General features: G+C 43.2%; 1 protein-coding gene across 1 annotated transcript in view; it reads left to right on the forward strand.

The window, feature by feature from the left end:
* The window catches only part of slc24a3 (solute carrier family 24 member 3), a 63,984-nt gene that overhangs the window by 27,268 nt on the left and 14,300 nt on the right, over positions 1–22,416 (forward strand). Inside the window, exons 3-4 of the mRNA XM_086142562.1 lie at positions 17,456–17,532; positions 22,172–22,246. Of these exons, the coding sequence (XP_085998688.1) occupies positions 17,456–17,532; positions 22,172–22,246 (152 nt within the window). The remainder of the gene's footprint in view (positions 1–17,455; positions 17,533–22,171; positions 22,247–22,416) is intronic.

Raw genomic sequence — 22,416 nt, forward strand, 5'->3', positions numbered from 1 at the left:
AACATCGGGGACCTGCAGAGAGATCAACTGCATGTGCTCAATGTGAGTAAAAAAATGAGCAGCTCAATCCAGTTTTGGAGAGATTGTGCAACCAACAAGCTCAGTCAGCTCGTCGCCGCCTCACTTAGCGTTTTCCCACTGTATGGGAGGACAGTGTCAGGGGTACTATGCGATAGAGGACTATCAGCCAGAATGAAAGGAAAGGTGTACAAGGCAGTGGTGAGACTAGCGATGCTGTATGGCCGAGAAACTGTGACATTGACAAAAAGACAGGAGGCAGAGGTGGAGGTCGCAGAGATGAAGATGTTGAGGTTCTCTTTGGGAGTGACCAGGATGGATAGGATCAGGAATGAGTCTATCAGAGGAACAGCACATGTTAGATGTTTTGGAGAGAGGGTCAGAGAATCCAGGCTGAGACGGTTCGGTCATATATAGAGGAGGATTAGTGAATATATTGGTCGACGGATGATGGAATTGGAGCTGCCAGGCAGGAGGTCTCGAGGAAGACCAAAGAGAAGATTTATGGACATAGTGAGAGAGGATATGAAGGTAGTTGGTTTTGAGAGATGAAGATACAGAGAATAGGGTTAGATGGAGAAGGCTGATTTGCTGTGGCGACCCCTGAAGGGAAAAGCCAAAAGGAGAAGAAGACGATATCAAATTTCTTTCATTTACCTGGATATGAGGTTAACTATGCTGTATTGCTAGTGTGTATCCAGTTTAGGATATTCATCTCATTAATTTTGTTGAAAAAGCTACAACGTGCACCACTTTCCTTTCCATCAACTGTACAATCCAAGTTTTTTTTTTTTAACTACACCCCCAAACCCTTCCTATTAGTGTAAAAGTTTATACACTGTACACGTAATCATGTGAAAATAATACACATGGAACAAGGCCTTTGTTAGATCAACAGCAAGATACATGCTGACACAAAGCATCATTATTTTGCACAAAATGAAAGTGTCTCTAAAAGATATTATTTCACTTTGTATTCGGAAAGGGTTGCCCTATCCAAACAAGAACTCGTTTTTTTTTACCTGCAGGAATTTTTAGAATGGGTGCAAAAGGGTCATTACCTAATAAGCAAAGAATTGAGCCGTCATTCATCCATTTTGGATCTTATATTTTCTTTTGTTGAGACATATGGATAACTATATTCAATTTAAGAGGTGACTATAGATACCAAAACGTTTTTTCAATCCATGAATGCTGGCCGACTGCAAACAATCGTAATTGTGCTTCCAACTTATCAGTATCTGCTTTATTGGCAGTATCGGCAAGTATCTTCATTTATACGAGGAATTTGGCTCCGGTTCTCAATTACGCCATGTTCTAACATGAGTGACAACAATGATAATAGGACACTATGTAGCAGACACTGAGGGTTGTGGCCTCTCACCCCACGGGACTAAGGGCTGAGGGGCGTGGTTAAGCCTGGGCTATACTATCGATCCCAGACATTCACGGTTAGTAGTTGTTGTTGGTGTTGAATGTTGGTGTTGATGAATAAAGTAAGAACTTGCACTCGTCTCCAAAATCCTTCCTTCTCACACCACATCGGTGACTCCATTCTGGACATGTCTGACTCGGGCCGAGTGTGTGACTACACTTAAGCCATGTTCCCCCAGCTCTCGCTGCTGAAGCTCTTGCAAAGCGAACCAGCTTCCTGGTTCCAACACGTCGAGGCACTTTACCACCTGCGTGGTATTGTCTCAGATGATGCCAGGTTCTTCTTCAATGTTACAGTGCTGGACCAGTGGTCCACAAGGGGAGTTTTGCAGCTGTTGGGCGACCCACCGCGACACAGTGAATGCGTGCTCCTCAAACAGCTTCTGCTCCAGAGGTACAGTCAGTCTGCCGTAAAGCGGGCGGACAGACTCTTGTCCCTGTTCCGTTTGGGTGACAGGACCTCCGTGGACTTGATGAACAACATGTTGTCACTGCACAGATTGGACAAAGGCGGTTTCCCTTTCCTGCACATCTTCCTGCGCCAGCTCCTGCCTCTGGTGCGTGCAGCCTTGGTTAGCTCCCGGTGTCTGGCCACCAGTACTTGCCAGGGTCTGGCTGAGGAGGCCAACCGTGTCCTGCTAGCTACCAGGCGGCTTTCCATCCAGAGCATGATGTCTGAGCCCCCGCAGACGGTGCCGGGGAATTTGGATGCAGCCGCGGTTGCTGGAGTGACTGCCCAGAGGCAATGCGGGACCGGCCTCTGCTTTTCCCACCAGTGCAGTGCTGCGTTACGCTGTGCTCCTTCAAGGTGCTGGGGAGGTCCAAGGCTGGCACTCAAGTGGCAGCCATCAGACAAACCAAGCTGGTTCATCAGGAACTCGAGGTCAAGAAGAAGGTTTATGGTGGACTCTGGCTCGCAGAAGAGCCTGCTCTCCTCGGAGCCGACTGACCTGCTGCTGAGTGCTGTTAAATGTTCGTCAATTGTGACATTCAGCTCGACGTCAGTGTCTGTTCTTTTTTTCACGCCCGCCATTTTGAGTGGGATTTTGTGATCACCTCCATCACGGTCCCCATCATTGGTACAGACTTCCTGTGCGCAAATGGTCTGCTTGTGGACATGACAAACCGCCTTTTAATTGACGCTGTGTCTTTCGCCACTTTCCCGTGTGTGACGGGGGAGCTGGACCGCTAGCTCGTGCTAACTTTTTAGCATTGGGGGATGTTTTTCAACATTTGCTTGCACAATTTCCATTGCTCACTATGTCCGTCTTTTCCATCATGTCTACAAAACATGGTGTCCCGCACTTCAAGATTCAAGATTTAAAGGATTTATAGTCACATATGCACAGTGTAGAAATGTGTTTCGCTGTACTGTGAAATTTCTACTTTGCTGTCTGCAGTGCATTTGGATATGAATTGATGAGAAACGATGATAGTAAACATTTTATAAGTATTAGAAATATGAACAGTGTGGCAGTGCAATAACACATTGAGTGCAAGAGTAGTTCACCACCATGGAGTGTCTGGGGATTGTGAAATGCCCAGCCCGTTGGCTGATGAGCACCTGGACCAACTGACACAGGTTTTTCCGTCATTTAGAGAAACATGGCCTCATAGTCAACCCGCCTAAGGGCCAGTTTGGACTGCCGGTGATTGAGTCCTTGGGGCACTGCATTTCGCCACAAAATGCACTCCTGTTGCCTTCAAAGATACAAGCATCACAGGATTTTCCTCTCCTGGCTTCGGTCAAGGAGTTGCAGGAGTTCTTAGGCATGGTAAATTTCTACAACTGTTTCCTCCCTCCCAGTACCCACCTCCCTCAGCCACTTTACGGGGCTTTGTGGTCCAGACAGGTGAAGGACACGGTTGACTGGACGGGTTCGGGCTTTCGTGGCTTATATGGCCCTTCTCGTCCATCCCACTCCCATGGCTCCCTTTGCGTTGTCGACCAATGTGTCTGACATTGCCGTCGGGGCTGTGGTGGAACACCGGGTGGCGATTACATGGCAGTCCCTTGCATTCTTTAGTTGGGATAGCGAGGACAAATGTAGCGTTTTCGACAGGGAGTTGTTGGTCCTAAACCTGATGACGTGGCATTTCCGTTTCCTTTTGGAGGGCTGCTCTTTCACAGCATATGTGCACCACAAGCTATTGACTTTCGCCATGTCTATAGCGGCCGAGCTGTGGTCTGCTCGCCAGTAGCGGAACCTCACGGCCATTTCGTAATTCATGACTGACATCAGGCTTGCGGCTGGGAAGTCCAGGGGGCCAGAAGTGGTTCTGCTGAGTCCTGGGCTTTTCTTTCTTCCTGGGTCACCTGTTTTGGCAACCTGTCCATCATCAGTTCGGACAGGGGTCCACAGTTCTTGACAGTGCTCTGGTCAGCACTGGCAGAGTCCTTGGGGGGTGACGGTACACTGTATGGCTGCTTACCACCCTCAGGCTAATGGCTTGTGCAAGCGATTCCATAGGTCCCTCAAGGCAGTGTTGCGAGCCGCACTCTCAGGCGGCAACTGGGTGGACCATTATATTGGTTATGCTGGGGCTGCGTTCAGCCCCTCAGGATTACCTCAACGCCTCACCCACCAAGCTGGTGCTTGGTCAGCCGCTGGGGGTCCCAGGGGGATTTTTGCCTGAGAGGTCTGCTTCGCCACCCCATTCCACGGATCCTGTCGAGAACCTCGGCTCTTGGTTTCCAGGTCCCGTTTACCACTGTATCCCACAAGGCATGATGCTCACCGCTCGCCTTTTCAACCCCTGTATGATGGGCTGTCCTGGGTTCTTGAGTCAGGCATTGGGAGTGTCACGCTGGATCTGAAACCAGCACACAGGGTGGGTGGTGAAGTTGTGTGTCCCTTCCAGGTTCCCTGCCACGGTAGCCCTCTGCGTCCAGGACTCCAGCACCGCTTCTCCAGGTCCAGCGTCCTGTCCCTCCTGCCATTTTGACCGAGGGACGGCGCAGCCATTATGGCAGGCTGATCAAGCCTCCTATTAGGGATTAGTTGGTCTTCCAGGGTCCCTTCTGAGTGTTCGTGTAGGGGACACTAAGGGTCAAGGCCGCTCACACCATGGGACCAGGGGCAGGGGGCAGTGGTTAAGCAGGGCTATATTATCGATCCCGGAAGTTCACGGTTAGTAGTTGTTGGTGTTCGATGAATAAAGTTAGAACTCGCCTTTATCTCCCCAATTCTTCCTTCTCACACCACAAAACACACCACAATACCGTAATACAATATGCAAAGGGAAAATGTATATAATAGTGTATACCAAATTAGATAAAATCTGGATCACCATGTTCTCACATATATAGTATTTATATTATTTACACCAGAGATATGTATTGCTGGAGATGGTAAAAACTGATTAGGATGTAATAAGTAACTGAGGAATTGATGATTAGGTACAGATATTATTGTTAGTGAGGCCTCGGCAAGCAGCTTTGTTGGTTGCCAAGGCAAAAACTTGGCCGTAGGAGGTGTTTGGAGAGACAATGGACAAAGACTTCTGGGGGGCTTCAAGGAGATTCTCGTCCATCATAAAGAGCGGCAAAGCAATATACTGTCAACAATAATGTCACCTCGAAGGGTTATGGATTGATGGAAGGAATACTTCCAAGACCTCCTTAATCCAGGCGACATGCCTTTCAATGAAGAAGTTGGGTCGGGGGACTTTGGCGTGACCCCCCTATTTCTGGGGCTGAAGAAAAGAAGAAGAAAGACCTTTTTTTCATCACATTAAGTTATACATAGAACACAGTATCAATGAAATTCGAACCACTGCATTTAACTCATCATGGATGAACCATGAACAGAAGGCAGCAACTGAGCAGTGCCAGGGTCTTGCCTTCAGTGTCTTGCTCAATCTCAAAGCAGGAATAATCGGTTCCCCTGAGCAACACCACCCTCCAAGTTGCCGAGGTAGTCAAGAATCAAAAGCAGGGCCCTGGCAGTGGATGAAGTTCGCCCGAGGTTCCTTAAGGCTCGGGATGTTGTATGGCTGTCTTGTCTCTGCAACATTGCAGAGATGGCGGGGACTGTATTTGGTAAACCAGGAAGGTGATCCCCCCTCAATCAGAGGGTGTGCTCCAACTATGAAAGGATCATACTCCTCAGATTCCCTTGTAAGGTCTAAAAAGGGGGATTGAAGGCTGTGCGGATCCAAGCAGCCAAAAAGATTTTTCTCTGAAAGGTCAGGAGTTCAGCAAATAGGGAGAGTGGAGTCACAACTTCTCCTAATTGAAAAGAGTCAGATAGGGTGTTCTGGGCATCTCCAACTGGGAGGAGGAGGAATGTCTGGGAACGTCTTGGTGTCTCCACCGGAAGAGCTAGACCAAGTGTCTGACGAGAGGAAAATCTGGGCATCTCTTCATCAGCTGCTGACCCTGCGACCCAACTCCGGAAAAGCGGTAGAAGATGGATGAATGGATGGATGGGTGGATGAATTGTTAGTATATGATATGATTTTGGGGACTTGTGTTTAGAAAAGTGATGGCTTGCTGGGATTGCTGACATACAGTGACCTGTACCTCCTACCAGAGGGGAGAAGGAGAATAGGTTATGATGGATCTGCAGTGATGATTAGCACCCAGTTCCTGCCTCCGGAAGTGTACAGATCCTGTGTACAGAATGACTGTTGTGTTGTTTATGAACTTCAGGAGTTTGACTGATGGATTCTTTGAGGAGCAATCATTGGTGGAGCTGCGGGGGAGAGCACACACCCCTGCAGTGCGCAAATGCTGAATGTACTGGTGTTTGATGTGAACTTCTCCAGCTTAACTTGCTGTCTTTGTCTGTCAGAAATTGAACAGCATCCTTGCATAAGTCTCTGGGGATTCTCGGTGTAGCCCCATGTTAACTATATCCTTCACAGACCTGTTTGCTAGGTAGGCAAACTTCAGGTGACAGAACTCTAGGATGTGTTTATGACCATCAGGGTGGGTGTCCTGTAGTCATTAGTCCTGAGATGGAGATGGATGGATATTTTTGGATTCCTTTGGTATTTTTTTCTTTCAGATAACTTTCAATTGAAAATGGCTTTTGTGATCAAAGTCTCAGCCAGTGACTGCGTACTGGTCAACGCTTGACAATTTTACCACGGACCGGAGGGGGATGCGGTACACGTAGATTGTTTATAATGCGACTATAAATAAACCTGAATCCACCTTGTGGATCCACCTTTTCCCCTTCGAAAAGAAACTTTCTGTCTGATGTCTGTTTTTTACTCATTTTGCTAGCTTGTGGGTCACATTTTTGTCGCTCAAGCAACTGAGATGTAACCAGAGAAATTCCGGTAATTTTTCAAAATAAAAGATTTTTCAAAATAAAGATTATTCAGACTCAGATAATAAATCCAACAGAAATAATTGTGCGGCCCGGTACCAATTGCTCCACGGACTGGTGCCGGGACCACTGGTCTCAGGCATGTCTATTTGAAATTTAAAAAAGGCGAAAAAAGTCTAGAAAAAAGGTGGAGATATGGCTGCACTGCTAGTTAGGCTTGTGCCACTGAATGTGTTGAGCAGAGCATGGAGGAAAAGCAAAAAGTGCTCCAGAACAAAGGCACAGTGGAAAACAAGCTAAACAGGAGTCTCCACATGTCGATTCAGATCCCCTCTGTGTCTCACAGTTGCTCCTTCGAAATTGCCCAGCAAAATTACACTGGCATGGGATGATGCAGGCAGGCGAGCGAGTGCTCAGCTGCAACCTGGAGACCAAAGCAGGCTGTGGCAAAAAAAACAAGTGTCCCCCAGCAACATGACGGCTGATTGCTGATTGATATACCGGCTGCCGCTGATTGTGCATGGTAAGGTTAGAACAGGGAGAACAGGGTATTTGCAAGTGGGGAAACAATAGAAATTTCCCCGCTCCTGTGTCCGTTTTCTCTCTTGCGTGTGGATTTTTGCACTGCTCTGCATTGAGAATCAGTGTCCCACTGAAATTAGCAACCGCGGTTGTCAAAAGTGCAGCACACTGACCTCACAACAAGCTGCTTTAATTACCAGGCCAACAAGAAATGTGTATTTTCTATCTGTTACTCTGACTTTTGTCCAATTCACACCCCCAACCACCGTCTGATATTTCAGCACAACTGATCTGACAAGCTCAGGACACTTCCTTACACTTTCATCCTTGCCTATTTTATTCTAATCATAAACCAATGCAAGATTCACATCACACATCAGAGTGCATTTTTTTTTTTTTATTCAATCCTCAAATATCATGCATAATGCACTGCGTTTTAGCCACCATTCCGCACGCAATGCGTCAAAAATGATTGCTAATGGCGATTTGTGCAGCAGCTGCAGTGGAGTGACTCCCTTCAGGTTAAGGTGAGCTGTCTATTATTTGTGCCCACCTCCCCTTTCTGCCATTTAAACACACTGCTTGAAGAATCCACTCTCTCTGTTGCCATGGAATTCATGTTACAGGGAGATACAGTCATGAACACTTTATGAGACTTGAATAGTCATATTGATGCTGGTGACTTAAGAACATAGTATTTATTTATTTTTTATAATGTTGATACTCCTTGACTTTGTTGTATTCCCCATGTCTGAAAGAGGTTGTGATCAAACCGAAGTCTGCGCTAGTTCCATATCATGAATTTGCATTTCCGCAGTTCATTCATCAGTGTTCATTCAATTATTTAGAGCAGCAGCTGGGAAACCTATGGCTTGCGAGCCATATATGACTTCTGGTGATGGCGTATGGCTCTCGGAAAATTTTGAGTTGAAAAAAAAAATCAGTTTGTAAGTGATTTTAAAATACGTGGGATATTTCTTTATAATAATGTGCCATTTTAAAGTAAACAGAAATTAGTTTCGGAGATAAATTTCACGGGTCACCTGTCGGTCGAGTTGAGAACCAATGGCATGTCCGGGTCATTGTAAAGGTGAAGAAATATTTTTTTATCAGATAGCCAACTAATTTGTCTGCTTCAATCCTTGTAACGGGAAAAGATGGCGAAAAGAAAAAAAGATGATGATGACCGTGCATTCCAGACTGCGTGGACAGAGGAATTTGCATTTGTGGAGAGAGCAGGATCCATGGTATTTTTAATATGCAATGATATAATTGCATCGATGAAACGGTCAAATATAAAGCGGCACTTTGAACAATTCCATGCGGCACCAGAAGTCGCATTAAAAGTTAGACATATTTCATTTTTTATACGTTAAAAAATACCATATGGCTCTCACTGAAATATGTTTAGAATTATTTAGCTTTTGTGGCTCTCCCAGTCAAAAAGGTTCCTGACCCCTGATACAGAGTAATTGAATTTTGTCAGATCTGACTATTTGTCAGGTTCCCCTGACAGCCCTCAAAACTCAGTTATTTGCAAAATTTGAAAGCAACTGGATGAGTTGAGTCAGTAACTAGTCTAACAAAGGTTAGATTTCCAGCACTTACAGACTGTAATGCCATCATCAACATGGTTCAGTTTTCCAGTTAATTCTTCAATTGTTTCCTGATCACATCATATTTTTAAAGAATTGCATATAGATGACTTTTAGGCGTAGGCATTGATTTGACTGTGTTATTACCACCAATGTCTCCCTCATTATAAGGAAGAACAGCACTTTGCACAGCATTGGTTTTTTAGTGGCTTTCCATCTGATGAACTGGTTAATGTATATCCAGCAACCTTTGTTGCTCTTATCTCCCTCATCAAGAAGCCTAAGAAACTTTTTCTCTCCACCTTGACTTTGTTTACTGTTAAAAGGACCTTGTGCAGCACAGTGGTACAGTGAGTAGTACAACACGAAGGACCCTGGTTCAATTTCCACAGAGAGCCTGTCTCTGTGGAGTTTGCATTTCTGTGTGGGTTTCCTCCCACTATCCAAAACATGCAGGATGTTGTTGCAAATTAGAAAAATTGCCCTGAGTGTGAATAGTTGTTTGTCGCTTTATGGGATTGACTGGTAACCAGTACGAGCTGTACCCCACATCTCAGCTGATGACAGCTAGTGTTAAGCTCCAGCATCCCCAACAACCCTAAGTGAAGGATAAGTGGTGCATAATGGATGGATGGCCCTCGCCAAGGTCCATCCATGCATTATGCACTGTTCAAGCAAAGAGACTTTTAGAAAGTCATAATCATTGATGCGCTCCCTCGGCAGGGGGAGCCGTGGGGATTCCCAAGGATGCTGGTGAAACGGTATGTGATCTACTTGCAGATGTGTGCTTGGGGAGAAAGTGTTGCTAGGTCCATGTGTGGCAAGGTTGTCTTTCCTTACCAGTGGACTGGTTGCTTTGCTCGCCATGGGAGACCTTGCATCAGTCTCCCATTTGAGTTTCCGGAACCAACCGTCTTTGTTTCCTGTTCTACCGTTGGACCTCAAGAACCCCCACACTCTCTCGCAAGACCATGAGAGCCCCCAATTTGTTCTCAAGAATTGTAATTCTGCTAACGGCTCGCAGTCAATTATTAAATAGTCACCCTATCTGTGTGGAATTGTTATTGTTGCATTTGGGTCCACACAACCCACCCGTCACCATATAACCTTTTAAATCTGCACGGATTGCCTGCCATGGGTGGCAGCTGTGCCTCCAGGTGGACTGAATCAGCTGATGAAGTGGAACCAACAAAAAAAAAAAAACACTTGAGAGCAATGACAAAAGCATACTCATGTTTAAGTCATCAGTTGCTATTAAATTATTAGGTATCTTGGAGGGCTATTTCTTATTTTAAATGATGGGGAATTCAGATTAAAAATATACATATTTTTTTGGGGCCTACAACTTGTAATTTTTAGCTGTTTAGTACACCCACTTTACAGCAAAGCTAGTGATGTCTTATTCATATGACATATTCGCCGCCTGTGTATGACTGTGGGTTTGTTTGACAGCCAAACCACAGACTGACCTCAAACCAAATTGGAAATGAAGCGACTTGCACTTTGCATGGTTGTCTCAGCACATACATTTCTGCCAGCTGGAGCAAAAGGTGTTTGCATTGTGCAACAATATTAAATGTAAACACAGCACATTAAAATCTAGTAAAGCACTGGAGTCACTGAGTCATCGGTCTTCAACACTGATTATGATTGCATCACCGCATTTGATACTTGTGTTTAAAACAGGAAAAGGCAAACCTATATCGGATTTTTTTTCTTTTTTCTTAAAATATATTTAAAAGAGAGAAGAAAAAAAATGACTTATGAATTACTTTCAACATAAAACCAAGAAAATACACAGTTCAAGACTAAGTTTCACATGAGCATCATGGCTTCCACACATATTAGTTTGAAGCAAGCACATGGTGACAGCAGGAGGACAAGGTTGCTCATCTAAGATACAGTTTCTCTAAAAGTTTCTCCAGAATCAGCCGTGATAAAGGTTGTTGTGTTGTATAGTTCAAGAAAATGCAGCTGTACAGGTAATTCTTAAGAGAATATCAACAGAATCAAATTACGGCAGATTAAATGATCAGAATATCACTCTGCCTTGAATCATGAATTCAACCAAAGTCAACCAATCAATGGTTGAGTTATGAATTCAACTATTTTTTGAAATATGAAATCTATTTATCCGTTGTTATAAAGGGAGTAAATATAAGAGAAAGTCATGTGAATCTGATCAGGTGATTACAGTTATTTTGGTGATGGTATGAGCAGATGGTAGCTATTTTTATAAGCTGTGTAAGAATAAGTAAGAGAATTACAAACAAATGTAGTTGTGGCACTAAGGGAGGACTAATTTCTCGACTTACTGTTTCTGGCACTCAAGGGTGGCTTGAACCCCCCCATGTCAGGGATTTGACCTCTGTTCACAATGACGATTATATTCTTGTATCGAATCAATCTTGCCTTGTTAAAACACCCCAGATCTGCAAGACAAACAAAGTTTCACTGCTTAGTGATCTCAGACACACAATGTTTGTCTGGCTAAGACGAGTAGAATTAAACTCCTACGTAATTTCTGACAAGACCTGACAATAATTAATACACTATTCCAACAGAAGAATAACCGCTGGATACATCCAGGCTCCTTAATTAACTCCGTTCTAGTGAGAAGTAGGTTGTTCAACAACCGTTTAATGACAAGAGGAATAAAATCTTCTTCTACTTGCCAGATGAGCCCCAAAAGGGAACCACTGACAGTTGAGTTGGTTGGAGCCACCAGCACACACGTGATACAGCGTGTCAAACATAATGTAATCTTAGATATGCTTTCCATAGTTTTGTCCATTAGGTATATTCCCATAGCTGAATGTGCAAAATTGGAAAGAGAAAATGGAAATTGGTCAATTTAACAGACATCAGAATTTAGCTACTGAGTTGGTTAAAAAGAATCCAAATACAAAATGTTTGGATTGTTTTTATATCAGCATTTAAATGAACATCCGGAATCACAGCAGCAGACCGTTTGACACATACTGAGGAAACTTAGAGTAAATCTCAGTTATATGATGGATCCCTGTTCACATAGTTTCCGTGATACACACCTGCTGTGCCCTGATAGATTTTTATACTGCTGTTTTAACCAGAATTGAAAACTTTTAAGCTGCAGTGTCTCAACAGAGTCATAATAGTAATGGAATAAGATAAAATGAAATAGTGTAATTCAACAATGCAGCCTCAGGGCAGCACGGGACAGTGTCTCCCTGAGCTGGTCCCAAGCCCAGATAAATGCAGAGGGTTGCGTCAGAAAGGATAAAACCTTTGTAAAACCAAACATGCGAATCAAACCCATTGATCTCGTACCGGATCGGTCGAGGCCCGCATTAACAACGACCGCCATTGGTATTGTTGACCTACAAGAAACAGGTGGAAACTGAGCAACTGTAGGTCAAAGAAGGAGAGGAGGAAGGCGTGTTCAGAAGCAGAGAGAGAGGAGGAAAGGCGGGAGCCTGGAACTGAGAGTAGGGACTTTGAATATCGGGACTATGACAGGAAAAGGTAGCAATTTGGTCGACATGATGCAAAGAAGGAAGGTGGATATACTGTGTGTCCAGCACACCAGGTGCAAAGGTAGTAAGGCTGGAAGCTTAGGAGCAGGCTTTAAGTTGTACTGTCATGGTACTGACAGGAAGAGAAGACTAGGGGTTATCTTGAGGGAGGAGATTCTTACGAATGTTTTGGAGGTGAAAAGAATGTCAGATAAAGTTACATTTCTGAAACTGGAAATTAAAGGTGAGATGCTCAATTTTATTAGTGGCTATGCCCTGCAGGTGGGATGTGAGTTTGAGGAGAAGGAGAAGTTCTGTAATGAGTTACATGAAGTGATGCAGAATATCCACAGAGGTGAGAAAGTGAAAATTGGTGCAGACTTCAATGGGCATGTTGGTGCAGGCAATAGAGGGGATGAAGAAGTGATGGGGAGATTTGGTATCCAGGATAGGAATGCAGACGGACAGATGGTGGTAGACTTTGCAAAAGGATGGAAATGGTTGTAGTGAACACTTTTTTCCAGAAAAGACAGGAACATTGGCTAACTTATAAGAGCGGAGGCAGGAGCTTGCAGGTAGACTACATCTTGTATAGACATAACCTGAAAGAGATCAGTGACTACAAAGTAGTTGAAGGTGAGAGACAGCATAGGATGGTGGTTTGTAGGATGACTCTGGTGACAAGGAAGATTAAGAGGACAAAGGCAGAGCAGAGGACAAAGTGGTGGAAGCTGAAAAGGGAGGAGTGTTGTATGGTTTTCATGGAGGTGTTGAGAAAGGGTCAGGTGGTCAGGGAGAGCTTCCAGATAATTGGAAAACAACAGCTGGTGTTATCAGGGAAGCAGGTAGGAGAGTACTTTGTATGTCATCTAGAAGGAAAGTAGAGAAGGAGACTTGGTGGTGAAATTGGGAAGTGCAGGAGTAAATACAGAGAAAGCGGTTAGCAGAGAAGTGGGACACTGAGGGGACTGAAGAGAACAGACAGGAGCACAGGGAGATACAACGTAAGGTAAAGATAGAGGTAGCAAAGGCTAAACAAAGGGCGTATGATGTTCTCCAGTGTTCTCGGTTGGACAGCAAGGAGGGAGAGAGTGATCTATACAGGTTGGCTAAACAGAGAGATCGAGATGGAAAAGATGTACAGCAGGTCCGGGTGATTAAGGATAGAACGGCAAGTCGAGTCAAACAGCAATACAGGTGCTTCCAGACTGACCATCCTTGTTGACACAGACTGAATGAGGCCATGGGAGAAAGCATATCTGCTGCTTGTTTTACGCGCCGGCCGTCCTCTTGTCTGCATGTCCACTCAGTAGGATCCGGCTGTGAAAACACCTTTGGCTCACCTGCTCTCGTGAAGCACAGTTCACCTCACTGTGACTGCATTCCTGCTGTCTGTTTTGTTGTCAACGCAGGACCACTGATAGACGTGCCAAGCCAGTCCTTGGCAAGCATTACGATGAACTAAATGAACTTTGTTGAATAATTCTACAGATTTACATTCCCGGGCTGCAATAAGCAGGCAGTCTCTTAAGCTAATATGAGTGTATCAGGTGAGTCAGATTGCACTGGAGTGCAATCATTTATTACTATCTGACAATATCTGACAATATCAGCAAAGTGCCGTGTGGAAAATATCCAGCAGCCACTCAGTCATGCTTGATTTTTATAGGCCAAAATGTTACTTGAACTTATAAAAAGATTCTCTCCTAAAGTTGGAACCTTTTGTTCGAGAAATATGTCAGGAAGAGTCGTGGCATATAAAGCCTGAGAGATGAGACAACTAGTATCTGGGTTTCTTGCCCCCTTTTGGAGGAATGCAACAATCATGATTACTCCAGAGGTGGGGGAATATCCTACTGAATGCAAATTTTTTTGCCTTACTGCACTTTTAACATGTCTGGATTGTCAATTAAATCACATTCCAGGTAACAGTCTCCTATAGGGCTGGCTTTTTAAATGGGCATTATTACATGTGGTAAGCTAAGCAGCCTGCTTAAGATAACATTTATTTGTCTCCAAAGACAGATTATATCTTATTATCACATTTCCTCGAATATAGTGTTGCGTTTTTAAATGCTGAGCCTATAAATAGAAGTTTTTACCAAAACCTCTAAAGTGCAATATTTCCATTGAGCCTGTAGCCCAGTTTCTCATAGCTCATTTTAGTATGCAAGGGATTAGGATCAGAGAAGAACCACATAAAGTATCTCTATCCACAGTTTATCCTACAGGAAAGGTACCTTAACTGAAACAAAAATATAGATCCATTTTTTATTGATATAGTCAATACCATATTGTTAATCATATAGTTAAAATGCAGAGTTGTGGCATGTCAGACCCTTGTAAGGACCCTGGGCTTACAACTACATAACAATATTGAAGCGCTTTACATCAGATATCTATCGTTGAAAGTAAGATTTCGATCAATGTGCCCTTTTTTTTATAGTGGAGCTGTGTTTTATAAGTAAAAATAACTGTAATTTGTACGATTCGGGCTTTTCATGCACCACAATTGCCAACAGTTAAGTTTCCTTCATCAAGGTTCTATCCCCATCCCCGATCCCCACATTTCCTGTGTTTCAATACTATCACAGTAAAAGGAAAATTCCCCACCTCCTCTGATGACAAGTGTAGTTCCCAGGCTCTATGAATGATTGCCATACCCCGCTGACAGACAACTTACAGTTTGGCTGCAGAGCATTTGATGCAGTCCTTTATCTAAGTCCACTGCCGAAACTATTGCTCTTTCCTTTTGATCGCTCAAAAGAGATAATAGATTTTTACTGTATTGCTGTACAAGTGGGATGAAACCAATGATTGTATAGTTGTTGCTTGTTTCCCGTTATGATGCAGCCATACTGGGATCTCTCCTTTGAAAAACATCCCACCTTTTGTTGTGTAATATAGTTTGCTTAGTTTGTAGATAATATACTACACCAGACAGTGCACAAAGTATCGATCTCAAAAATGCAAAGTTTGCAGACAAGTATTTTCTCCCTGTAAACTTGATTTTGAATAAACTCATCTCTTCAGTCAAAGATCACCAAGCACAGAGTTGAATTCACCAACTGGGGGACATGACTTTACATCAGAACTTTTGAATGTTTTAATCTGCTTTATGTTAAATAAACAAGCTTGTGTGCCGGTCTGGGCATTAGAGGGGTGTTTCGCCTCAGAGCGAGGCGGCGTCTGATTTGGCAGATTCTGGCATTTCTGTGTGGAGCTCAATTGCTCTACCTGTGCCTGCCTGGATACTCGCCTGCTTCCTGTCACAAACTAAAACAACGGTATAGGTCATAGGTGTCAAACTCTGGCCCGCGGGCCAAATTTGGCCGGCACTGTAATTATATTTGGCCCGCAAAGCCATACCAAATGACTAGTCTACAGTGCATGTACCGCTAATTCTAAAAAATCCCAGAATTTTCTGCTGGTGTTTTGGCACGAAAATCACAACAGGGCCCATAAACGCCCTCTCCTCTGTGTACAATAGTCATAGTGACTTTATGCTTATACTGGCACCCTGCTACTTGGGCAGAAAACAGGATTTTGCATGTGTGCAATATTTAGTTTTATATTGTATAGTATTAAGCTATGCTTGTTCCATATTTAGTTTTTAAGCAAAACTTGTTCAGGTCCATATAAAAAGGTTCATTGTTGTATCTGGAGTAAGATTTTCTTTCAATAAATATCAATGTTAACCCGCAACTTTGTCCCAGTTTTGAATTTTGGCCCACTGTGTATTTGAGTTTGACACCCCTGGTATAGGTTGTCCGCTGCAATTCCCTCCATCAGGCAATTTTAGCTGTATAGAACAAATGTATAGTCCTTGGCAAGTATATGAACAAATGAAGGATTGTATGGAGAGTCTGTCAAATCAATGAATGACTAATAATCGGTCATCATTCTTTTGCTTTCTTGAGACGGTCTGCCTGCATCGTTTTCAGTCATTACACCTGAAGTCAAATCGTGTTCGTGGTGTTTTTAATAGTCAGAAGCTGCTTCGGTTGAATGCTATTGGTTGATCCACAATGGTACACAATCTGATTGAGTTTGACAAAGCTGACAGGTTAGTTGAACAGGATGAAAACCCAAAAGTGGATACAGTAAACTGACATTCACAAGATTCGATTTATTCAAGCTTCTAATTGTCTGATTCGATATGCTTTCGGGTGAATTGCCGAGACCTATGTTTTGAAATGTCCTAATGCTCTCTCTCCTGCTTACTGGCCTTTGTTGGGGAACAACTGAAATGTGCAACAGATGTTTGCAGTGACCTGTGAATGAGCTCCTGATTTGCATGGGAGGACGTGATGACAGAGGTGACTTGGTGCTCGAGGCGTGAGAGGCAAAGGTTCCTTAACAATAACCGGCGGCCAAGAGCCTGTCACTGACTTGGCCGTCAGATGCAGGCATAAACTTGGAGAGGAAGTCAAGAAACGACGCAGAGAGAGTATAATGAAACAGGCTGCCTTTTCAGTCCAAAGGCCCTGTTGTTCACCTTTCTGTTTTCCACTCACACCACTTCCTACTGCCAGTTTTTACTGTTCTTTGAATTTAGTTATTTGCACAATACACATCAATAATCACAGTTTTGGCTTCGTGCTCAGGTTTCTCTCAAGCAAAAAAGTGGAAATTGCAGGGGCTCTACCCTTTCTCTCTGCTTTACTCTTCACTGCACCTGCCTGTACCCTAAATATCCTACTCTCTGTTCTAAAAGTGTTCTCTTTTGCCCTTGCTTTCCTGGCGTTCCCTCTTCATTGTCCCCAAATGGTTTGGGAAATGATATCTTTCCACTGTCCTAACTGCCGCATACTCCGGGGCAAGGTGTTCTGTGGGTAGCCTCCATGGCTCCATGTCACTTCATACAAGTGACCTCTTGAGGTTCGATATCTGCTGGTCAATGTAAATATGTCCTATGAACCACTTTCTTTCAAAGCAATGCAAGCATCCGTGCACAACGGCACATGAGAGCACACAAGCAGGCAAACACACACACACACACACACACACACACACACACACACACACACACACACACACACACACACACACACACACACAAACTATCCCTATGCGCTGTTCTTACTGTGCTTATTGTTTCTGTCTCTTGCAGCTCTGCATGAGTTCCCTACAGACCTGTTTACGCACAAAGAGAGAACAGAAGGAGCAATCGCCCTGCACGTCTTGTGTGTAAGTGTAACCCTCATCTGAATAACTCCACATTCATGTCCAGATACTGAATTTATTTTCATATCATAAAAAAATAGTCTACCCAACATAATCAAACATAGTGTCCTTTGACTACCTAACCAGCAATGTTAGGTAGATATTCAACTGGGGTCTGGTATTTCAGAATCGGGTCTACATTTTTCACACATTAGACACACACACACACACACACACACACACACACACACAAGCGCACTCAGACACACCACTCTTTTTTAATTCCACACAGGCAACAGCTGACAGAGAAGTATGTTCGCAATCCTGTTTGTATATGGTGCAGCGACAGACTTAAGGGTTACTGGAATAAATACTGGCTCCTGAAAGAGAGATGCAGTGACCTCAGGTAGTCCTTGGTATCATTCTTATGCTTATGAAAGATGCGTTTCAACCCACTTAATCCAAGCATTAGAACTTACATATTTAAATGACAAAGTTCATGTTCTGAAAGAGAGCTAAAGAATTTCCAGAAGGGCAAAAATGTCACAAAAAACATTGATCATGAAAAGACTGACAGCAAGACACTCGGGGACAAGATTGGGGAAATTAGCTATGAGCTACAATCTGTGCTTAATGTAATTGTACACTGTCCTAATAAACTTCTAAACAAACAAACAAACAAATAAACACACAAACAAACAAACAAACAAACAAACAAACAAACAGATGACTTCAAAGGTTTCAAAGGTTGAAACAACATGAAACAGTGAAAAAAGTCCCATCTGTTATTAATCTATTAATTTAGAGGTCAAATGACTGATTCTGGGTCGCTTTTTCTTGTCTCAACATACAAAACATGCAATAATCAAAATAAGTTTATTTTTCAGGAAGAAAGTTATTTCTGCAAGATGTATCCACATATAGGCTGAAAGGCTGGAAAGAAACACAAACAATTAAAAATCAAACTTTTCCCAAACTGGTGAACTGATGGCTCAGTGTTGTGGTCTTGTTTTAACGCGGCAAAATTCTCACCAGCTGTACAATGATGTAAAAGTTGAATTGTGTCTTGGGGCTAATTGCTTAACTATAAAATTGTGGTTGATGACAAAACAGTATCTGGGTCAGCAGCATGATGGCAGGTCCAGAGAATATTCTCTCCAGCTTTATCTCAGTGCTTCAGCACATGCATGACTGGACAAACTGGGCTGCCCGGCACAGCCCAGTAGGGGTCACATGCAAGGTCAAGGCTCGGATGAACCTCCTTTGCAGTCACTTAAATGTAACTGGTAAAAAAAAAAAAAAGCAAAAAAAAAAAAAAAAAACTTTATGCTGACACATGGTTTGCTGTTGCTTAGCGCTTGGAGTGGAAGCTCATGTCAATGTGTCCAGGGAACTTTGCTTTGTACTTTTAAACTAGCAAACGGACCATTTCTCCAGTACATGGCAATGTTGCACTTATAGTTCAGCCACCCGGAGTTGGCCTCTCCCTGCTGCAGGGGGACAAATGAAAGTAACCTTTTCTTGACGACTTGCTTTTTTTCAAACTGTAGTAGGTTCTCAGCAACACATTGCTTGAGCTGGGTAACCTTTGGGATAATGCATTTTGTGTCATTTCACAGCAAATGTTTCTGTGCTGGTTCTTTCCACTTGCTTGCTGTGTGATTTTTAGGGGAGGACAAAACCTGTAGAGCATGCCACATTGTTCTAATCCTGCATTGAAATGTTCTGCCTTTCCATATTTAGAACATTTCGGCCACAAAATGGGCCAGTCCCAAGGTCAAGCATGCCCACAAAGGCCCCATTATTCTAATCAAGACATGCAATATGTTCACTGATATTTCTACAAGATGCTTTGGAAATTGCAATTTCTTTGAATGCACTGAATCCTGAAAATCCAACGGGACTTTCTACCTCTCCTTTTTCTTAAACTAAGCATTGGATTATATACTTTTTCTTTACACGGATTTTGATCTAAGCTTCCTGTCTTCCGTTTGATATTTATTATGTCAGTCAGTGTTGGCACTGACTGACATAGCTTGCAGTGATTTGCAGTTGTTTTGGGTTTTAAAAGACACTGTGCAGAAAAAGGCTTTGTCAAACATTATTTTATGAATTTCCGTCATCCTGATGGGTATCTCATCTGAATTTAAAACTTCAATTTATACAGTTTCTATCTCCTAAAGGCAAACTCCTGAGACTGTTTTCAACTAGAATTTTACAAATGGATTTAAGGAATTATGCTTACTGGCCAAAGTCAGTGCACTGTAACCAGAGGATGTGTCACTGAAAAGCATCACGGAATAGCAAGACATAGGAACTTAATAAAACATGATTTTAAATGCTGCTTGTAATGAAATGACAACATGGAGAGTGAGTTCTGACCTGACTTTGGGGATTTCAACAGAGGCAGGTGAATGGATGATAATGAAGAAAGTATGAGTGCATCATAAAATAGATTCATTACAGATACACAATGCCTCCAAAATACTAAATTGACACAGAGCTCAAAGCACAGAGAAACATACTCAAAAAAGCTTCACCATTGCAGAAAATAATCTGGGTGGAAGTAGACCATTAGTTCCTAAACATCTCAATCTTCATTACAGGCATCACATTACTTATTTCAAATTCATCCATCCATCCATCATCTGGCACTTACCCTGTACTCCAAGTCGCGGGGGACGTTGCAGCCTATCCGATTTGTCATTGGGCGAGAGGAGGGGTACACCCCGGAGTGGTTGCCCCTCATTCGCACAGCCACATATACAGACAGACAATCATTCACTCTCTCTGGGCAATTTTCCCAATTTTTTCCAATTAACTTGCTGCATGTTTTTGGACCGCAGGAGGGAACCGGAGAATCACGCATACACAGAAAGATCCTCTTGTCAGAACTGGGGGAGCTGTGAAGCCAAAGCGCTAACCACTGCACCACCGTGCTGCCCTTTATTCAAATTATTTATTGAGTAAATTAAAATAAAATTTATCAATTACCAATTAAATTGAAGTCAAGAGTAAGATTTTGAATTGATGGCAGACACTGATGAGATTAAGGAAACTAAGTACAGAGAAGGCCAGAGGGAGCTGCATTGTTTTTTTGTAGACCCAGAAAAAGCATTTGACAGGGTACCAAGAGAGGACTCTGGTATTGTATGAGGAAGTCTGGAGTGGCAGAGAAGTATGTTAGACTGGTGCAGGACATGTATGCTAGCTGTGAGACAGTGGTGCAGTGTGCGTTAGGGGTAACACAGAAGTTCAAGGTGGAGGTGGGACTCCATCGGGGATCAGCTCTGAGCCCCTTCTTGTTTGCAGTGGTGATGGACAGGCTGACGGATGAGGTTAGACAGGAATCTCCATGGACCACAATGTTTGGAGATGGCATTTTGATCTGGAGTGAGAGCAGAGAAAATCCAGAGAGGTGTAGTAAAGTATGTGCTGGAAAGGAGAGGAATGAAAGTTAGCCACAGCAAGACAGAGTAAATGTGTGTGAATGAGAGGAACTCGGATGGAACTGTGTTCCTCTCCTCGGTGAGGCTACAGCTCCCTGTAGCCTCACCGATCTCATTGGAGATTAGGAAGTTGGAGGATTTTAGGTACTAGGGGTTGACAGTCCAGAGCAACGGAGATTATGGAAAAGAGGTGAAGAGACGGGCTGAAGCAGATTGGAATGGGTGGAGAAAAGTGTCAGGGGTTCTATGTGATAGAAGACTATCAGCCAGAATAAAAGGAAAGGTGAACAAGACAGGGGTGAGACCAGCGATGATTTATGGCCTAGAAACTGTTACAATGACCAAAAGACAGCAGGCAGAACTAGGGGTCCCAGAGATGAAGATGCTAAGGTTCTCTTTGGGAGTGACCAGGATGGATAGGATCAGGAATGAGTCTATCAGAGGAACAGCACATGTTAGATGTGTTGGAGAGAAGGTCAGAGAAGCCAAACTGAGATGGTTGGGTCATGTACAGAGGAGGGATAGAGAATATATTGGTAGACGGATGCTGGAATTGGAGCTGCCAGGCAAGAGGTCTCGAGGAAGGCCAAAGAGAAGCTTTATAGATGCAGTGAGAGAGGATATGAAGGTAGTTGGTGTGAGAGAGGAGGATAAGGAGAATAGTGTTAGATGGAGAAGGTTAATGCGCTGTGGCGACCCGTGAAGGGAAAAGCCGAAAGAAGAAGAAGACTATCAGTCTTAATGACCAATAAAGAAAAGTCAAAACTAGTAATCATGGGATAGGAGATATTTACTAGTCTATTATTTATTTTTTAAACAATATATTACATGCTTATATAATTTAAGGTTGGTTCAATAATCCCTTAGTTATGATTAATTTACTCCATGAATTGTTAATATGCTCTGTGCTGCAGCACATTTGCGCCCACATCAGATCACTGAATCTTTGACCTTCAATTATCGCACTTATTGTTTTATTTTTCCATGATGATTTACATGTCATTAAATGTAACTGCAAGAAGTGAAAGCTGAAAAAGCATATTGTGTAGTGTCTGAAACGAGTATTTCTGGCAAGACAATCTGAAGCTTCACTGATACAACCGAAGCCCACCAGGGCTCGGACTTTTCACATTACCGTCTCTGACACTGAGCTCACATCCGGAAACACGGCTTTACTTCACTGAACCATGTAATTTTTATCACTCTCTTCACAGACCATATATCTGTTCTGCGCCCTGGCTGTGGTATGCGATGACTACTTTGTGCCCTCCTTGGAGAAAATATGTGAGGTAAAACTCAAGTCGGTAAAGGTTTCAGGGCTTTGGGGTCAATGCAGATAAACACGAAGACTAGTCTGATGTTTATAGGGAGAAAATAGCTACAGCAGCTACTGTTTATTATCATTTATGTGTTGTTAAAAATGTGATTTACATATTTAAGGTCTCCCAATATACATGCT

Source organism: Fistularia commersonii, chromosome 35 (genome assembly GCF_037954325.1).
Source record: "Fistularia commersonii isolate RoL2024-O1a breed Wild chromosome 35, RoL_Fcom_v1.0, whole genome shotgun sequence".
NCBI classification, from domain to species: domain Eukaryota; kingdom Metazoa; phylum Chordata; class Actinopteri; order Syngnathiformes; family Fistulariidae; genus Fistularia; species Fistularia commersonii.